Below are 20,290 nucleotides of genomic sequence, written 5' to 3' on the forward strand. Positions count from 1 at the left end.
TGTGAGGCAGCAGTAGGAATGTGGGCTGCAGACAGACGGCCAGGCGTACAGACAGACAGGTGAGTAAACAAATAGGCAGTTGGTTGGAGGTTTCGGTCTCCACACTCCACACTCTACGGTAATCCAGGTAGCTTTTCTTCAGCAGCCCGGATCTCTGCCTATAGAATGCCCGTACAAATAGGGGGGGGGTCCTCCTATTCAACCGGGGAGCTCAAAATCTCTTTCTCTTCCTGACTGTCACACGCACACATGTTTATGTGAACATCACTTTGAGCATTCTCTGCAAACCATCAAATAGAAATGCAGACAGCAAGAATGACAGTTTTTTAGCTGGACTGAAACTTTATACTTTAACTTTTGAGAAGCTAAAAAGTTTCCGTCTCTGAAGGGAATTTTATTCCTTTGCACATATACATATATATAGATATACATATCTATATATGAGAGATGAGAGGAGAGATGAATGTAGATAACAAACATACTTTCGTATAGTATACACATGTTTAGTATACACATGCACTAAACAACATTTTTCAGCTATCACACACATTTCACACTGACACATGTTTTTGCATGTGTCATCGGACACACACACACACACACACATACACACAAGCAGACACACCCTCTCGGTCCCAAAGGGCACGTGGTTAATGGAATAAGGGCCCCAATTACATAAATGAACAGGAGTTATTACAGCCAATTATGGGAACCATTAGAATCAAGTGGTGTTTCGGGGTGGCGGTGCAGCGGGGGGGGGGCGGGAGCTGTGTCTGGGAATGCGGAGGAAAGAGGGAAGGGGAGAGGCATAATTGGAGGAATAATATTGTGACGGCGCGTTTGATGGATGGGGCGCTCGGCCTGAGACGCAGACGGAACTCGATGCGTCTGAGACGAGCCGGGGCTCTGCGTTGCCCAGGCCCCTCCGCCCTCCCTCCGCCCTCCCTCCGCCTTCCCTCCGCCCTCCCTCCGCCCTCCCTGTTATTGTTAGTGGAGGAGAACGGGGCGCAGGTAACAGTGGGATCATTCATGGGCCCGGCAGTAAAAGCCGCCGCGCTCGCCGCGCGGGGAGGGGGGACGGGGGGGGGCCCATCGGGGCTGTTATCGGCGGTGCTAAAGCACGGGCTGTTTGTGACACGTGACGCCCGCGCTCCAAAGCCGCAGTGCGGCTCCCTTTCGACAGGCCCGGGTGTCAGAGCTGCCCGAGTGCTGGAAATAAATCAGCCGGCTGAACCCTCGCGACCTTCCCGGCGACTTGGGTGAGCGGAGCGGAGTTCGCTGTGCCGGTATCTGGGGCGAACTCGGGCCACAAACACCGGGTGACCTGTGTCGGCTCATTGATTGCGTTATGGATTACAAAAAGGACAGGGACAGTTACCACCATTAACGCTCATTCCCAGTGACTCTTATTCCAGCTGTGCTGTTATTAACATCCACTGCAGCTCTGACAATAATTTATGGCTTAAGAGTCACACAATAGATACAAAAATATATATGCACAAAATGCTCAGTGTAAATGACTAAGGGAGGCACACGGGTGAAGGCTCATCATTAGAAAAAAGACAGAGAGGCGGAAGAGAACGGAGAGCAAGTGATCGAGGGCAACAGGAATTCTGCTCATTTGTGTGTGAAATCCTGAGGACCCTCACGCAAGGGAGGGTGCGAGGGGTCAGGGATCAGGACCTCGGTGCCCGAAAAAAGAGAGCTGGGTCAACAAGGCGACCCCCGCCAGATGTCGGGGGAGAGAATGTGTCGGTAATTATGCGAGGGGAGGACACGCGCGTGTCAGAGGGGTGAGCGCAAATGACCGACTTCAAGAGAGAACGGGAGGAAGGTACTGACTTGGCAAGGTAGCCAACAACAACACCACGCCGGAGCATGTTTTTCTTTTTCCATTGTTGTTCTTTTTTTTTTTTAACGGCCGACGCAAGCCGCTCCGTCTCCGAAGAATCCGGTTCCCCCGCGCGGCCCGTTTGGGCTCTGCTTCTGCGGAGAGTTATGGAAGAGGAAATGGAAAAAGAGCGGAATTGGACACGAAGTGCCCACAAAGACAGCAATAAAAACCATGTGTCAGACGGAGGAGCGGCGGACATGAAAGGCCCGCCGCCACTTAGGGCAATCCGAGCCAGGTGAGCGAGCGCCCCGCCGACCGCCGCCTCCCCGCGCCGGCCTGTCACAACCGCTTAGGGTTTAGCCGGGCGTCCGAGGCACTGCCGCGCGCCCCCGCCCCGCCCCGCGCGCGCCTGCACCCCTGGACTGGGGAGCGGAGGAGAGGGGAGGGGAGGGGAGCGGAGGGGAGGGGGGGGGGGTCCTGGGGGGGGGCATGAAGGAAAGATGGAGGGGGTGGTGGGGTGGAGGTGGAGGTGGAGGTGGAGGTGAGAGGAAAGGGAACTGGGTTTTGTTACCCGTGGAGACAGAGTGAGGGGTCAAGCAAGGGGTGGGGGAATGGAATCTGGCTTTGACTCACAGACACACACACACACACACACACACACACATTCACATAGGCACACACACACACACGTGCATACACACACGCACACACACATTCATTATTCTCCAACAATGGAGGGAGTTGTCAGTGTTGATTGTTGGCAACAAACTGATGCTGTGCAGCACAGAACTCTACATCTGAGATATTTAATAAAAACACTGCCCTCCCCAACCAACACTTTACCATTTACAGTTGTACTTAGACACGGAACATACGTTTTCCTTCCCCCCCCCTTTCTAAACCCTATCAAAGCCCAACCCCCCTGCCTCCCCCACTTCCCCCCCTGCTGATTCTTCTGCAAGCCACCTCGGATCCTTGTCATTGCGGTTACAGCACAAGTTTTCAATTACCCTTTAATGGTCTCAAACCCCCTTGGCGGGGCCCCACGTAATATAAAGCTAGATGAAGCTGGTCTTATTTAACCTCGTGTCCACCTCTAGCACAACTCCCTTCCCCTGCTCCCCGCCCCAGAAAAAACATTAGCCACCATTACATAGTTCCACTAAATACATATTTTTCCCCACATCGTAAATATTATCTAATTGCAATACATGCAAGTAGTAGTGCAATACATGCTGGTAGATGCATGTCAAGTTAGCTGGTAGAGCACATCGAAATGGGATGTTGGGCAAAACTGTAACTGTGGAGTAGGACGTTTTTGACTGCATTATTATTAATACCGCTTGGCAGCCACATGTATCTGAGGTGAATTAAAGGATTTATCCTGCAGTAGAATATCATGTGTTATAAAAACATCTCTACAGCCTCGCCAGCTCCTGGGCCTGTAAGAAGCTGACATAACCTTCATATAAAAGCCCTCCGAACAAGCAATGAAAACCTCATCCCTCATGACAGCACTCCAGAGGGGCATCAATCTCTTCAACGGCCGGGATCATTGCGTGAATATTGCTTTTATGTTACCATAACGTTGACTCGCTGGCTGAATTCAATCGGGTTTGCAGTAGCACAGCCAAAGGGACACCTGCTTTCAGAAGGCATTTCAAGCTTAAAAAAACATTTACACTGATTGATTTTATAGAAAATAAAACAACGAAGCAATTATGTACTCCAATGCAATTACATATACTTTAACACATACAAGAAAAAGTAACAAGATCAATGAGTTTACAGGAGTTATGAAGATGCCGCATCTTCAGTGTCTGCTACTGATTGTGTGTGTGTACATGGGTAATCATAGTCTTATATCTCTCTCTCGACCCCTCTGGATGATACGTGAACATAATTCATATGATATATGATGTTAAAATTGCAGCTTCTCCGTGATATGGATGTCATATGCGGGGTGGAGCAATGCCCCGCCCTGCCCGCAACTTTGCCCCTCCCATCCCCGACCCCCACCCCTCGGTCACTCATACGGCTGCCAGACGTTCGGCTTTCCCAAATCAAAACCAAATGTTTCCTGAGTATTGAGTTTCTCAGTTCACACACAGATGTACACACACATGCGCATACGCACACGTACAAACACATCGCCCTCCGGTCTTTTTCTAGCAGTGGACACACTACAGATTTGTCCGACATACGCGTACCCCATCCCCGGTAATCGCCAGTCCAGCTGCTCCAGGTTTTACCCATCAGACCCTGAAATCACAAACTCGGCCAGAATTCCACCCAGAGACAAGAAGCAGGTGTTTCGACACTCCCAACACATTAAAGTTAATTGGGAACAAACTCTTGTGAAACCTTCAAAGACCTGAAGGCCCAGGGTTCTCATAAAACAAACCAGTGGTTTGTTTAACTGATCAATAATTAACAGCGGGGTGGACGTGCTTCCACTCTTCGGTAATAGCCGCGATTAGGGCGGTTAGCGAGGAAACGCGCTGGACTGAGATTTCCCAAGTCCTGTGTTGTCTTTGCGATAATCACGTGTTGATCTCATGATGGCTTTCCAAACATTTTCTACACCTATATCAGACAAACTGCCCATTTATAACAGCCTACAGTTGGCTGTTGGAGAGCAAAGTGATTCAATGGGATAACGAGTTTAGATAGTTTGTTAATACATGACCGTTTGGAGACTAATGGATAACAGCAATGTGCTTAAGTCCATAGGGGGATGAGGTGGGGGATGGGGGGGGGGGATTTCACACCATGGACACAACGGGACAGGCTGCTGTGTGGAACACACCACCTCCCAGGACCTGGTCAGGGGTTTACAGAGCGTGAACTTGGAAAGGGTTCACAGTTCAAGGGTCACCAGCGTAACCGGGACCGGGTCAGGATTTACCATTAAGCCGACGCCTGTTCAAGAATAAATTGATGGGAATGATTGAGCGTTTGAGGAAGGCAGTGACCATACATAACTGATTAGAGTCACGGGTGATTTAGTTTTGTCAGCTAGCAGGTACGAATGGGGGAAGAATATCATCTTATCTCTGCACACAAGATTATGGCTGTACAACATCAGGTTAGAGATATAGGGTTATATGTTTGTCTGGATGTGTGTCAGGATGATGTGGTGCAGTTCCAGTTTGGAAATAAAGAACAAAGTCAAAGGCAACAGAATAAATTTATAGCTGGAATTCTGGCTCCTTTGGAGGTTTGGCCATTTGGGGTCATGATATTGGCTGAGGTCTGGCTAATGTTTAAAGGTAGGGTTGGCTGGACTTCGTCAGACAGCAAGCAAATCTTAACTAAGAAAAACATGTATTATAAAAACAATTTTTCCAAAGCCAGAATAATCATTACATTGGGTTTTATTAACTTATATATATATATATATTTATAATGGCCTTGTTTTTCCATGCAGAACTTTAGACTATAAAAACCTTAGACCCACAAAGGAGGCAATTAAAAAGCTATTTTAAAATAATCACAAGTATACAAATGCAGTGGATTTACACGATCGCACAACATTACGTGATGCTGAGACATATGAAAAGGGCTGGCAATCTAATAAGTTCTTCCCAGGAAGGCAGAATTGAAAAAGGAACAAATTAAACACAATTCAAAAAAACAGCGCTCAGGTGAGGAACTCCTGGGTGGAATAAAGTGTGGGTTTCACCCCGGAGGAATAGTTTCCGTCGTTGTTTTGAAACTTAATCTCATTCTTCTCCCAATTGGGAAGAAAAACACAGAAATTTTTCATTCCTTCTTTCCATTTATGCCCCCCCCCAACCGCCCCCCACCCTTTCCCATTCAACCCTGAGGGGCCCTGAATGCCTGAGACTGGAGCCGCAGTGAGGGAAGAGGCAGAGTTGGGGGGGGCGGGGGGACTGAGGGTTCTGGGGAGGGGGGACAGACACACTCCCCATTTCTCCCTCATTAGAGGACAGCCCCGGGCCAGAGCACACATATAGACGGGACTATGTTACAGGAACAGCAGGGGAATGATAAGGACGCCCAGAGACAGATGGATGAGATGTGTGGACTGAGAGAAAGATGGATAGTGGCAAAGAAAGAGTGCTGGACAGATAAAGGGGTGGGTGAGACAACAAAAGTAAAGGCCGTTATGGATAAATAGATGGCAAGGCTCAGGTAAAGATGAAAAGATACACAGAGGGGCTGAAGTCAAAGTGGACAGAGAGAATGATGGATGGATGGCCAGGCAGATAGATGAGTGAATAATTATACACCCCAAACAAATCAATAAACATACATCTTTTATTCCCTTGTCTGTAGCACTGTGTCTTCCGTTCAATTTCCTCCTACAATGTACCCTTCTTATTCTCCTTTTCTGCTTTAAACTCATTCATTCACCATTCTTCCTCTTCTGTACTTAACATCAGACTCTCCCTTGGCCTTTAAGGGGGTCCTACAAGAGACGATCATGCTTAACGTTACATTTAACATTTAACCCTTTGAAGAGTAGGTTTTTGGAATGTTTACTCAAAAGTCCATGTCAGTGTTCTAGAACTGCATGGCTTCAGTTACCAGTAGTGATTGTTGCATTCGCATTATACTGTTTAGGTTACGAACATTCTAATCACATTTTGTGATCTCACACCTTAAAGGGTAAATATTTTTATCTTGACCATCAATCTCATGGTTAGTTATCTGGAAATTTAAAATTATGACTCAAGATTTTGGAAGATATTTAGATGTTCTAGGATTTGAAGGAACTTGTTTGGTTGGGCATACCAAGAACATTACTAGCAGATGTCCCTTTACAAAACTGATAAACATATTCCCATGGGTTTCAGCCTTTCAAAGAACCACCACTGATGCCCTTCCACTCCAGATATGGTGTCCGTAGATTATTCCCGACAACTCCACACACACACACACACACGCACACACACACAAACGCACGCACATACACGCACACGCACGCACATCACATTCCCCCTTCATCAGTGTCTCTTATCAGCTTGCCTCTGCCCTCTCCTCACCCACTCAAGCACATTCAGGAATTTGGAAGCACAACAAAAACACAATCAGGCCTGAAACACCCAGACTCCGAGCTGGCTATCTGTGTTCTGGCAGTCTCCGACTGATCCAGGTGGGATGCAGGTACTGAAAAAATAAACATCTTGAGCAGGAGAGTCGGGAAATGTGCTGCACCTACTCACGGGCCACAAATGGCTCAAAAACTCAAAGAAACAACATTGTTTTTTCAGGCACAAACACACACGCGCAGCTGTTAAATTCTCATAGAACTTCAAGTTATACACGCACGCAAACATGCATCATATTCTCAGAAAGCTGAGTGCCACCACACGCACACACATACACAAACGCACACAGCTGTTATATTTTCATAGAACTTCAGCCTGTACACACACAAAACAAACACTGTATCTCACTGTAGATTCCTAAGAACATCCAACAAAACATGACATTAACCAAAAAGAAAAATTATATAAATGATCGTTTTAATTCAGAATATTGAGCAGAAACATAAAACACGGTCTCAGTATGTCCAGCGAACAGGACTCTTAAGCATGAAGATCTGAAATTGGGCTTACCCATTCTTGGGCTTCTCGATATTACAAAGCAATCACAGTTGCTCTTTGGCAACTTATTTGCAAAACAGGTTGGTTCTAGCTAAATCCTTGACCTTCCTGTAATAATTTAAATGTTATAGTTGCTGTTACATTTTTTTCATAGTCTTTATTGCAAAATTGCTTTGTCCCCCCTCCAAATAGAAAGTCATTACAGCAAACAAAGATCCTTTCACTTCAAATTAAAATGGCACATTTGGTTGTTCGCTAGCAAGCAAGAAAGTTTACAAAGGTGGCCACAGATTTCTGCTGGATTTCTTCAAACAAGTGAGGGCTGCAAGATTTATAAAGGTTGTGGCAGACAAGAAAACACTTCACACCTTTTTTAACTCACATACTGCCAGGATGAATTTCACGGATGATTGTAACGCTCCAATTCTGTTTATATTCGGTAATTAACCAGGCTAAACAAAATTCAGTTTAAATTCAGCTCAACTGATTCTGTTCCCTCAGTCATTTTCAGGTTTTCTGTGCTAGTTAGTCTTTTTGGAGCCACAGCTTGCAAGAATGTGTGAATATGTCCAGAAATGTCTATTAACATCCTCTCAGCTGGAGGGCAGCATTATGCAGAGGTCCCAGAGGAGGAGGGGGTTCAGAAACCCCTCAGGATTTGCAACGGGGTTCTGGGGTGCACAGCAAAATGGAAAACGGTTTTTGTATCAGGAATATTTTTATTCTCCCATATTTCAAAAATGACATACTTTCAACAGTTTATTTAAAATGAAACCTAGTTTTCTGGTTTAGTCCAGTACGACTGTAGTAGCCAACTACTCTCCCTGGACATATTCACACCAGTAAAGGCATGCTACACCCATAGCCTGTGCCAGTTGGTTGATATGTTAAAATTATGCATAAAAATATTCTTACTTGCCAGTTACGTTTTTACTTCGTAAGGTATTGAAACAAAACTGCTATTTCTGCAGGTAGGTCAGAATGCTGTAAATAGTAGTCATGCTCAGCCAAGTGATTATACTGTACAACACAACTAAATAAATAAATAGTTTAATTCAAACCAGCAGGGCAAAAATGGAAAAAACTGCATGAAAGAAATTCTGTAGCACATTAGCTAAACACCAAAAAGATGGTTGCAATGGTGGGATAAATGCATTGTTCCTTCATTTCTACACAAATATCATTGAAGTTAGAAGTTGCAATATTTAAATGATTCCTTAATGTGATAGTTATTCAATAGGATTTATATTTGTGTGAACTATTTTGCATCCCCTCAACCACTACCCAACCTACATAGACCCAAGCCTCATATAGTTATGTAGTGACCTTGTGGGTATTTTCATTTACAGGTTTTGATTTGTTTCTATTCATACCATTTGTTTCCTTTTCCATCTTTTTCCAGGAGTGTCTCTTGACCACATTTTCCTGGGGTCACAGAATGATTTTCCAGTTTTCCCTCAATTGGACAGAGCTGTCTAGTTCTTTGATTGGCTCTGGAAAATATGTGTTGTCAGCGCAGTGTGACAGCTATTGCAAATTGCATTTTGTGATTGCAATCGAAGTTGCGTTAACAAATACATTTTGACTGAGCGATAGGTTGATTGATACTGTACTATGGACAATGGCTAGCTAGCCGCTAACTGTTAGCTAATCTGATCTGGAAAATGGTTGTCTGAGCTGATCAACAACGTAAAATATCTGAGAAGACACACCTGCCAGTTAGTACTATATGCTTAAAATTTCAAATTTAGTCCACCAAGGACAGATGACTACGCAGCAGGAGAGGAGGATCTGTATTTGTAGATATTCGGTCGGGTTACTGTCAGACAGGCTGGAGGAGGACATAGTGTTTTGGTAGGAAAGAATGATCAGAGCAGTAAGTAATCCCAAAAGATAACAACAGTTCTGGAAGGTTTCACACACACGCTACTGGCATCTATCTGTTTTCCAACCCTTCCTTACTCCAATAAAATCCCAGCTTTAAACAGGTCTGATTTCTTAATCCAAAGAGCAATTTAATGGGTTTTATTTTGGCTGGAAAAGGGATCCTTTAATAATCAGTAAATACACATTGCAACAGCTACAGTAATATACATAAGCCAGCCACAGGATGAAACCATAAGATTTATGAACTTTAACTGTGATTTTGTCAGTGGTATAAAAACTATGAATGATATGAAACTGTAAAAAAAGTGGTATAAAATTATGAATGCCCCTTCATGAACAGGATCCTGAAATGTTATAGAATTTGTGGATGGACACTATAGAAACTTTTTCCAACTACTTTCTGAGGGGTTAATACAAGTGTGTCCATGAGCTTTTGATAAAACAGTGAATGACTAAGCAGTATGCACATGGATATAAACACTGGGGAAGTCCTGAGATATGCATAGGTCCTATTTATTATTCCACCACCGGTGGGAGACGTGCGGACACAGTGCAGCTGCAGGCCTGGGTATTGTCGCTGTTTTAATGCCCATGGATGGTAAATATTTTTGTGTGTTCCTCAATGATCAAAGGGCCGGGAGTAAGCCTACGGAGGGTTGCGTTCGGCCCCCGGGCTGCCAGCCGAACAGCCCTGCCACACAGCGCGCCGCGCCCGCGCACCACGCTGCCAGACTGTGTGGGTGCGTGTGTGTGTCAGGCTGGACACACGTCAGGGAGAGGGGAAGCTGGAAGGGAGGGAGACGTGTGCGATCAGACGCTTCCGCGGCATCAACGTGTAAACCGGGCCCGCTGCCTCTTCCACGGCTGGAGATTCTCGGAAAACAACACCAACTGTCAGAGGAAAGCAGAGGGAGGGGAAGAGAGGAGAGAGAGAGAGGGAGAGAGAGGGTGGGGGGGGGGGGTCTTCAGGGACAGATAGAGGGAATCGCTCTCTGGAGAAGGGAGTGAAAGCTGGGATAGAGAGAGCGAGAGTGAGTGAGTGAGTGAGAGAGAGAGAGAGAGTGAAAGTCAAGGACAGAAGGAGAGGCTAAATGGAGCCTCTGTCCTCTCGTCTTAAGGGGAAAATTGAAGAGGAATGTCTGAGGTAATCCATGGACGAGCTCGGCTCCCAGTCTGTCTCTCCCTCTAATTTTTTTGATATTGGATAGATTAGAGCTGATCTGCATGGAGGCGCTCACTGTGCATGTTAAGCCAATGGTCTGGCCTGATGCAGCTCTTACATGATGTCGAAGTGATCGAAAAATTATATGCAGATGTAACCACGAGAGCGAGTGTGCGTGCGTGAGACGGGAAGGGGGGGTGGGGGGGTGGGGGGCTAGTTGGAACGCTGAGAAGAACCTCTGTTTCGGGTTGAAAACAAATCCCACAACTATGTATTAGAGGCCACAGAATAAAGGGGTAATAATACGGTAAAATACAATGCGGTATCTTTGCGATGTTAAGCTGCAATTACCTGCACTTCTCCCATACCACTGCGGATCGCTACACAGAAGCACAGATCAAAGTGGCAATTACTTTGAGATTTTGGTGGCATCTGAGCTGTAAATCAAAAGTGCTGCCGTGAAAGACCGAAGACAGAGACCTGATAACACAGAGGAGAACAGAGTGGGATAAACAGTGCTGAATCTTTATTGCAACTGGACACAGAGATTAGACACTGTCGGGAACGAAGGCACAGTCCCGGTACCCATTTGCTCATATATATATATATATATATATTCATTCATATATATATTTGTACTTATAAAAGGCAAAATCGTAACTAAAAAAATTCTTGGTTTAATAACAGACCTTCAATGTGAAGATCACATTTGTACTCCCAGAATTCCCGAGAGGACTGGCGCTGTGCTTCCTTCTCAGGGGGTCAAAGTTCAATTGCAGCTGGGACGGCGGCGTAGTGGTGGTTAAGGCTCAGGGAAGGTCGCCGGGGGGGGGGGGGGGGGGGTTGCGAGTTTTGAATGGGGAGACCGGGTGACCGGGAGTCACTGCCGGGGTACAGCCGGAGTGAAGCCGGTGACCACTGCTGCCGCAAGGTTGCTTCGGACCGCAACCCTCAGCCGCGTACAACTCAGGATAATATCAAGAACCGTTACAATCATAACAAACCCTGATTTATGGCTTTTAAAAAATCAAAGTCCATTTCTAAAGGATTCAGTAAAAGCAATATCTTTGTCTCTTCTTGAGTCAGTTGGGTCTCCTCCCCTCTCCTCTGCAGGATGGCAGGATGACGTTCTCTTTCTCAAGGGGAAATAGCCCCTGACAAGGCAATGAGTGGACGCATTTAAGAAATCACTTCAACTAACTAAATACCTTCAAAATCTACAAAAGTGCTAATATTGATTCAGGCCCTTCTCGTCCTGAACAGGAGTCTGATTCGGGGGTTTAAAAATAATCACCTCATTTAAATGGGAGAGCCCGGCACAGATTAAAAGGCCCGTGTCTGACGGTTTGCTCGACATCTGGCCAGACGCGATGGGCCTCCGCGGTCCATACAAACAGAAGCGAATAGCGGGTAATTCCGAAAGGAAATGCGAGTGCGTGGCGTCTCGGATCGAGTCCAGTCGCTCTTCCGTCCTCTTCGAAATGCGCTGTTCCTCTGCGTTGGAGATTCGTACAGCTTCTCCTACGTGTGTCTGATCTTCACAGGTACAAACAAAATGTTCTCATACGGTGGTCCAAACACACTCTGTTGGAAGATACACGCCTCCTTTTTTTTCTCTGCCAATCGGTAGGTACCCCAGCACAGATGAGCTCTACACGCCCATTGGCTGACTGCTGTGCTGGCGTTGTGATGTCATCTGCCTGTCCCTGAAGTTCTGTCAGTTGATAGCTGGGTTGCAGGCAGAAGACGGAGGGTTTCAGGGAAGAGCAGTAAAGGTGGGGGCGCTGAAGGAGTAAACAGCACCGTGGGTGACACTGTCCCACACACACCGAAGTGTAACAGTCAGAGAAGGAAGAAGTTCATGTCAGTGCTGATGACTGATGCTGGTCTCCTGGCTCCGCCCATGTTCCTCCTGACAGGGGTGGGCGGTGCCACACCGCTGTGCAGTGGCAGAGGAGTGTTTCACTAGGAAAATAGCAGAGGCGGGGCGCTGAAAGTCAATGTAAAGAGTGTACAGCCAATGGGAAGCTGCAGTGATATGTGGGAGTGGGCTGGTGGGCAGCTGTCCACACGGACCGGCTTGTGGGTGGTCAGCTTCTGGCTGCGTGGACTGTAGCAGGTCTGGATGAAACTGGATCTGGAAGAAGTGGGGGGTGGTCACAGGGCCTGAGAATGTTCTCCGCTGGAAGACAGCGGCGCTTGGTGGGTCCCTGTGTGTGTGTGTGTGTGTGTGTGTGTGTGACAGGCAGCTCTCTCGGTGTTAGTAGCGCACAGTGCTGGGGCTCTTGTTGTGCACTCTGAGGGTCTGGATGCTGGAGAGGATCTTTTTCTGATGTCCGGCCAGAGTCACCCCAATGCGCAGGAGGTCCCTGGAGCACAGCAGAGGAGGGAGAGGAAGAGAGAAACACATCATCTTTCTGTCTTTGGCTTTAACCATCCCACACCCCCCGGCCAGTAAATAATTAATACCGAAGGAAACACAGGAGATAGCCTCACACACACACACGGCTCAGACATAACAGACCTGAGGCACACAAGAAAAAAAGACAAAGACCAACACACATTAATAATGCATGGCAAAAAAAACCCATTCAGAATGAAGGCTCTGATATGGAATCAGACAGACGCTCTTTGGGTTTCGAAACCAGTTTGGACAGACATACCGACGCAAAGACAAATAGCTACACACGGACAGACAGACGTGCAGACGCTCCCAGTAGAAATCTGGGGTGCCAGTGAGACAGAAGCTCAAACCCGACATGCGATACGGGGGTAAACTTTGATACTGAGAACCCGCCTGATCAGCGGTAATGGCTAACAGATGAAGACGTACGAGCAGACAGGCAGACTCGGAACATCTGGAAAAGCCGCTATAACCACAAACAAAGGGAAGCGGAGAGCCAGAGAGGGACCGAGGGAGACGGAGACAGAGACAGAGACAGAGACGGAGAGAGAGTCACTCACTCGGTGGATATCTGGGAGACCAGTTCGAAAGACGTGAACCCGGCCTGGATGAAGCTCTCTTCGTAGCGGCCCATCTTGATGGCCCTGAGCCACTCCCCCACGGAGCCGCAGGCGGACAGGGGCGGGGGGCTGCGCTGGTCCAGCAGGGGGTGCGAGGGCCTGGGGGGGTGGGAGGGACGGGGTTAATACACACGCTCTGAGTGACAGGGGGAATGGGGGGGGGGGCTGAGACTGACAGAGCATTCCTCAGAGAGACAGAGAGTGGGAGGAGGTCAACAAAGGCAACCTGGCGGACAGTGCATTCCACCGAGCGGCGGGGGGAGGGGCCAAACAGACAGCATGACTGACAGCGTGTTTAAATAGAGAAAAGGTGTGTTTGCCGGGGGGGGGTATGAGGGGGGTTTCTGACAGGACGTTTAACCGGGAGAATATATGTGTAGGGGGGTAATTCCAGGACTGAGTGACAGGACGTTCTGCTTTAAACCGAGGGAAAGCAGGTGGGTGCCGAGCTCTGGCAGCAGGGGGTGAGGAGCCTGGGGAGAGCGGGGAGGTGGGGGTTACACAGAGAGACTGACAGGAAGGGGGGGGGGGCAGAACAGAGACGGGGTAACCGAGGGGAAACTGGACAGAGGGGGCGGACGGCAGTCAAAACAGACACCGACTGACTGACAGGACAGCAAAACCATGACTGCACTTTGGGCATGTGTGTGTGCGTGTGTGTGTGCGTGCCAGTGTGTATGTGAGCGAGAGCGTGTGACTGTGTGTAGGTGTGTGTTTGTGTGTGTGTGTGTGTGTGTGTGAGAGAGACAGAGAGAGAGTGTGTGTATGTGTGTGTGTGCGTGTGTGTTTGAGAGTGTGTGAGAGTGTATATGTGTCTCTGTGTGTGTGAGCAAGTGTGTGACTGTGTGTAGGTGTGTGTTTGTGTGTGTGTGTGTGAGAGAGAGACAGAGAGAGAGTGTGTGTGTATGTGTGTGTGTGTGTGTGTGTGTTTGAGAGCGTGTGAGAGTGTGTGTGTTTGTGTGTGTGTGTGTGTGTGTGAGAGAGAGAGACAGAGAGTGTGTGTGTGTGTGTGTGCGCGTGTGTGAGAGAGTGTATGTGTGTGTGTGTGTGTGAGAGAGAGAGAGAGAGAGAGACAGAGAGAGTGTGTGTATGTGTGTGTGTGTGTGTGTGTGTGTGTGTGTGAGAGCGTATGTGTGTGTGTGTGTGTATGAGAGAGAGAGACAGAGCGTAGGGGGACAGTGGCCTTAAAGGAACTGCAGTGCAGGCGGCTGCCAGCAGACGTTAATTAGACGCAGATCAAAGGGAGGGTGACGGAGGTTAAAGGTGTGCTAAACGCATTTAGCGGCCTGGCGCTATTGTTCTCCATTGTGCCGCTCATATCTGCATCTACACCGGACCTCTCTGAATTCCTCTGCTGAGCGGTGAAGACTTCAGCATCTGTTTGGAGTCAGAGCGCCCCGCCCTATCTCTCTCTCCCTCCCTCCCTCTCTCTCTCCCTCCCTCTCTCCCTCCCTCCCTCTCTTTCTCTCTCTCTCGCCCTCTCCAGCTTCACGAGAAACACAGGGGAGATGTGTCTCCGCTTTATGAATTTCGGCGAAACAGGGAAACAACGGAACCGGAGCCGAGGCTGAAAACTGGCCTGGACTCACAGGGCAGGTTCACTGCAGCCCAGCCCAGCCTCCATCCTGACCAAACCCGTCCCCCCGCGTCTCGTTCCCCGCAAACCCTCAGTCCACTACGGCGTGCACTTTAACCCCGATCGCCCCCCGCCCCCCTCATTCCCGCCCCCACAGCCCCCGTCCCCTCCCTCCCCGCTCCCTGACTCACCCGGCTCCCTCTCGGGCCACGATCTTGAGCGAGGCCGGGTTGCGGATCAGCTTGTCCAGCGCGCTGACGATGGCGGCGAAGCGGGGGCGGGCGGCCCGCTCCTTCTGCCAGCAGTCCAGCATCAGCTGGTGCAGGGAGGTGGGGCAGTCCGGGGGCGGGGGCAGCCGGTAGTCCTGCTCAATGGCGTTGATGACCTGGGGGGGGGGGGGTGGGTGGGTAAAGTTGTGTCATTAGAAACCGGTTACAAACCAGCAGTAGACACATACTTTGAGGAACAACTGTCATTATTACTTTGGAGAGGCTGTGCAGTATAATGGTTTGGGAAATGGGCTTTTAAACTAAAGGGTAGTAGGTTTGATTCCCAGGTAGCGACACTGTCATTGTACCCTTGAGCAACGTACTTAACCTGAACTGCTTCATAAAATATCCAGCCGTGTAAATGTACTGTACGTAAAAACGTATAAAAGTTGCGTGAGTCTCTCTGGACAACAGCGTCTGCTAAACACGGGTAGGGTAATGTAATGGGGAAAGGCCCGGCGACTGCAGGCTGGATCTGCCTGGCTTTGCATTCCCTTTCAAACCTCAATTGAATCTGCTGAATGGGAGCTCCCAGCACCGACTGCTTTAAAAGGCATTTAGCTTTGTTTTCCCAAAGCCGTAAAAAGGAGGGACTGTATTCATCTGGGCAGGCCAGGGTGAAACGGCTTTGTGTGTTTTTGAGGTGGCAAATTATATAACATAATGTGGTGTCAGCTCCACTGTAATTTTGCGTGAGTCATCAGCCAGGAGCAGTGAAATACTGTGGCACGGAGACACACGAGTCCACATCTTTTATCTCACCCAACACCTATTGTATTACGTTACATGAGACCCCTATAGGTTTCAATGGATTTTTTTCCCCCCTACACAACAGGCAGAGGGAAGACAAAAAAAACATGCCTCTTTTCCCCCTAAGAGGCACATATGAGCACCAAACACTCTGACCGTTTGAATTTGCGATCTCTAAGGCAATGGTATCTCATTACCGAAACAATTACATAAGCCAGCTAAATTATCTACTTGATCGCAAAAGTTTGCATCACTCTCCCCAGATGATGCAAAAACAATCTTTTCCAGAATTCCAGCCAGCCTTGAAAAATCAAATTTTATCTGCCTACCCTCGCATCAGAAATCCCATATGTATGCATATACTGTATATGCAGCTTACGTATGCTCTTCAGTGCCCAGCAGACTTCAACAGTCCCCGCTCTCAGGCACGCTACGCAGATGCTCAAGTTCAGTACATACGAGCTGCACTTAGCGACTCCGGCCCCGTGCACCCTTGAAGAGGATTTGTAAAAAGCTGCCCTGGAGGACCGGGATTAAGCAGCTCTGGTGCTGACACACACACACACACACACACACACCAGCAGACACGTTCACCGTCACAGTGCTCCAAACCACGGCTGACCAAAACATACCAGCCCACTGATTTCTTTTCTGGGTTTTTGGTTTTTGGTTTTGGTCGCTGTGCTAAAATGTGTGCCAGGGTAGCGAGGAATGTGACAGCTTCTCACCAAATGCTCTACTGAAGTGCAACTGGGTTTGATTATAGTAGCGAGTTACAGATTTACTAAGAAGCCTGAATATTAACAGGGTGTCAAAGTCCTTCAATTCTCAATTACTGAAAAAAAGGCTTCATTCATTATATTAAATTTATGCAGCTAATTTTCAAGTCGTTTCATGGGGCAGACCTCAGGGGTATCTTACTGTATTGCTGACCCTCTTACCACACACACTCAAGAGGGTTTTGGAGAAAGCCTTTTAAAATCTGTGGCCAAACCCAGCTTAATGTCTAAGGGCAACACATAATGCTTAATGTGACTCAAGATGGTGGCATGCCCTATCAGAGAATATTAGAGCAGCCTCTTCTGGATACACTTTAAAAAATGTTCCTTATCTGTGCTGATTTTAATTATCTGTAATAACATGTATTACATTATTTTCCATCATGTTGCTTGTTTTATTTGTCCAGCACTGGAAGCTTTTTTCCCCTCATTTCCTGTGTGGTTATCTTCTGTCTTGTGTTTTTGCTATGAACCTCTTCGAGCGCAGTGCTTGAGAAGCACTGTAAAAATAGTCTTATTGTTTACACACACGCACGCACGCCCACACACCCACAGACACACACACACACACAGAAGCACTCACGTCCTGGTTGCTCATGTCCCAGTAGGGCCTCTCTCCGAAGGACATGACCTCCCACATGACGATGCCGTAGCTCCAGGCGTCCGACGCCGAGGTGAACTTGCGGAATGCGATGGCCTCCGGGGCGGTCCAGCGGATGGGAATCTTGCCGCCCTGGAACGCGCGGAGGAGTCACAGTGAGCAACGGCAGGGCCCCACGCAGCCGCGCCGCACGGGTAACTGAGGCCTGGAGCCGCCGCGAGGCTACACTGCACAGTCACATGACCGGAGAGAGCCCCTGTCACGATGCCTAAAAGCTACACTGTATAGTCACATGACCAGAGAGAGAGCCTGTTAGGATGCCTAAAAGCTACACTGTATAGTCACATGACCGGAGACAGAGCCCCTGTCACGATGCCTAAAAGCTACACTGTATAGTCACATGACCGGAGAGAGCCCCTGTTAGGTTGCCTAAAAGCTACACTGTATAGTCACATGACCGGAGAGAGCCCCTGTCACGATGCCTAAAAGCTACACTGTATAGTCACATGACCGGAGAGAGCCCCTGTCACGATGCCTAAAAGCTACACTGTATAGTCACATGACTGGAGAGAGCCCCTGTTAGCTACATCAGTTATCTGTGATTGAGGGTCCTGCATAACTCTGCAGCTCCACAGAGTGCTTATGAAAGCACTAAGCAGACTCCTCCATAAAAGCTTTTACCCTCATCGGTGGAGTTCAGGAAAAGGTGGGGGGGGTGGGGGGGGGGGGGACAGGAGGCGCTATCTCGGGATTAAACAGCCAGCATGCAGGTACGGTTTTGTGCAGAGACGGAGTTTGTGAACCTCGTGTGAGTCCAGGGGTGTTATCTTAATATCTGGCGTGGGGGCTGATGTAGGTGGCCCGGCAGATGAAGGTTTATGCGCTGCTGGGGAGACGGGGAGTGTGATGAGGGTTTGGGGGGGGGGGGGGGGGGGAAGTGGACGAACCAGGGAGCTGGTGTAGGTGGGGTCGGAGGAGTTCTCCTGCAGGAAGCGGGACAGGCCGAAGTCGGACACCTTGCACACCAGGTTGCTGTTGACCAGGATGTTGCGTGCGGCCAGGTCCCGGTGCACGTAGCTCATCTCCGACAGGTACTTCATGCCCGAGGCGATGCCACGCAGCATGCCCACCAGCTGGATGGGCGTGAACTGCCCGTCGTTCAGCTGCAAGGGAACGGCAAAGAGTTAAACGAGAGAGAGAGGGGGGGGGGAAACGGAACATTTTACTCTGGTGCGTTCTGCACGAGATGTCAAAATAACAGAAATGATTATGTCCAGATGTGAGTTTGAGTCGTTCGTGTGTGTGTGAGCGTGTTTGTGTACGAGAGAGAGAGAGAGAGAGAGAGAGAGACAGAGCGAATGTTCATGCTGTTGTGATTTACTGAGGCCAGGCTATGCTTCTTAAAGCAAAAAAAAAGGATGCATTTTTCCTAAAGCGGGAATAATGATTATTCCCTGGCCCTCTGATGTATGCTTAGATTGGTCCCTCTGCCAGGGCCCAGCTACAGCCAGGGATGTGACAAAAAAAGCCTCTGATATAATCTGGAGAGCTCTTTGAGCTCTTGCTCTGCAGATTACCACATGTTTCAGTCGCTGCGACTTTCGGTCCTGTCTATATGGATGCAGTATTAATCTGAGTCGCATGTGCGCTGGTACAGACGGTACGCAGCCAGCAGCCATACCACCCTGCACTTCCTGCCGCCTGACGGCCGGGGCTCAGCGGGGGCCCGGGTATCGCTTAGCGATCGGGACGGGAGGCCCCCCCTGGGAAAGCCTGGCCGCCCTTCGAGGCGGCGTTTCGGGGGAACTGACCCGGAGGAAGGAGTCCAGCGCCCCGTTCTCCATGTACTCGGTGAGGATCATGACGGGGCAGCTGGCCGTGATGACGCCCTCCAGGTGGATGATGTTGGGGTGCTGGAACTGGCCCATGATGCTGGCCTCGCTCAGGAAGTCCCGCCTCTGCTTCTCCGTGTAGCCGCCCTTCAGCGTCTTGATGGCCACGTAGTTCTCCTTCTTCCCCGGGACCTTCAGCCGGCCCCGACACACCTCCCCAAACTCACCTTCGGGGTGGAAAAAAGGGGGAATCGTTAAAAAGAAAGGGGGACGGGGGCGTCTACCAGTAAGGGCACAGCGTCCAGGATGGCTGGCACCGAGCTCATTAAATGAAGTTACCGCAGCACTGGAGGCATTACTGTGCCAGCTGGGGGTCAGGGACAATGAGGATTTCAGCCCAGCTGTGCGGAAACATCCTGTAACTCATTAAGAGAGATTTTCTTTTTTTGTTTTTTTTTGCGATCGATTGGAATTTCAGAGGAGGGGAAGGGTTCCTTTTCAACCGCTAATCCGCCCCCCCCGAAAAACACCACAAGGGAGTTCGGGAGAGATGGAGACGGGGAGCGAGGCAGACGGGACGGATCTCCCCGAACTCACAGGGGAGAGAAAGCGAAGCACTGCAGTCTGTTGTAGCCTGAGGAAGAGAAACGGGGAGCTCTCCATATCCGTGCCTCAGATTCGGTTACACTGCACCGGTGTCATCAGCGGTATTAATATTACGCCGGTTTCTCTCGCTGCCGCTCTATTAATCTCTGCTACGGAAATACGAGTGCCTTTACAATTAAAATGGCCGCAGGGTACATCGCTGAAGTCATCCTGCTTTCATACAGGTTCACCTGACACAACTCGTATCTCATTTGACCCCTTGAATCCAAAGCTGAGTAATGTAGCTTCGAGGGATGTCACAAGAACCAATACTTTGGTAACCGGTCGATGCCAAAATTCAGAAAACGGTGTGGTGTTAGATTTTTAGCTTTTTACAGGACCGGAGGGGGGGGGA

The 20,290-nt window shown here is 48.8% G+C and overlaps 1 protein-coding gene across 2 annotated transcripts in view; it reads right to left on the reverse strand.

Moving 5' to 3' along the window:
• Positions 1–10,963: 10,963 nt before the first annotated feature.
• The window catches only part of LOC118223572 (ephrin type-B receptor 4a-like), a 41,167-nt gene continuing 31,840 nt past the window's right edge, over positions 10,964–20,290 (reverse strand). For both annotated transcript variants that reach the window (XM_035410275.1, XM_035410274.1), the window contains exons 12-17: positions 19,270–19,517; positions 18,406–18,621; positions 17,441–17,590; positions 15,251–15,444; positions 13,424–13,582; positions 10,964–12,828 (exon numbers count right to left, since the gene is read on the reverse strand). In XM_035410275.1, coding sequence (XP_035266166.1) covers positions 12,720–12,828; positions 13,424–13,582; positions 15,251–15,444; positions 17,441–17,590; positions 18,406–18,621; positions 19,270–19,517 — 1,076 coding nt within the window. In that variant the 3' untranslated portion in view covers positions 10,964–12,719. The remainder of the gene's footprint in view (positions 12,829–13,423; positions 13,583–15,250; positions 15,445–17,440; positions 17,591–18,405; positions 18,622–19,269; positions 19,518–20,290) is intronic.

This window comes from Anguilla anguilla, chromosome 3 (assembly GCF_013347855.1).
Source record: "Anguilla anguilla isolate fAngAng1 chromosome 3, fAngAng1.pri, whole genome shotgun sequence".
Classification (NCBI taxonomy): domain Eukaryota; kingdom Metazoa; phylum Chordata; class Actinopteri; order Anguilliformes; family Anguillidae; genus Anguilla; species Anguilla anguilla.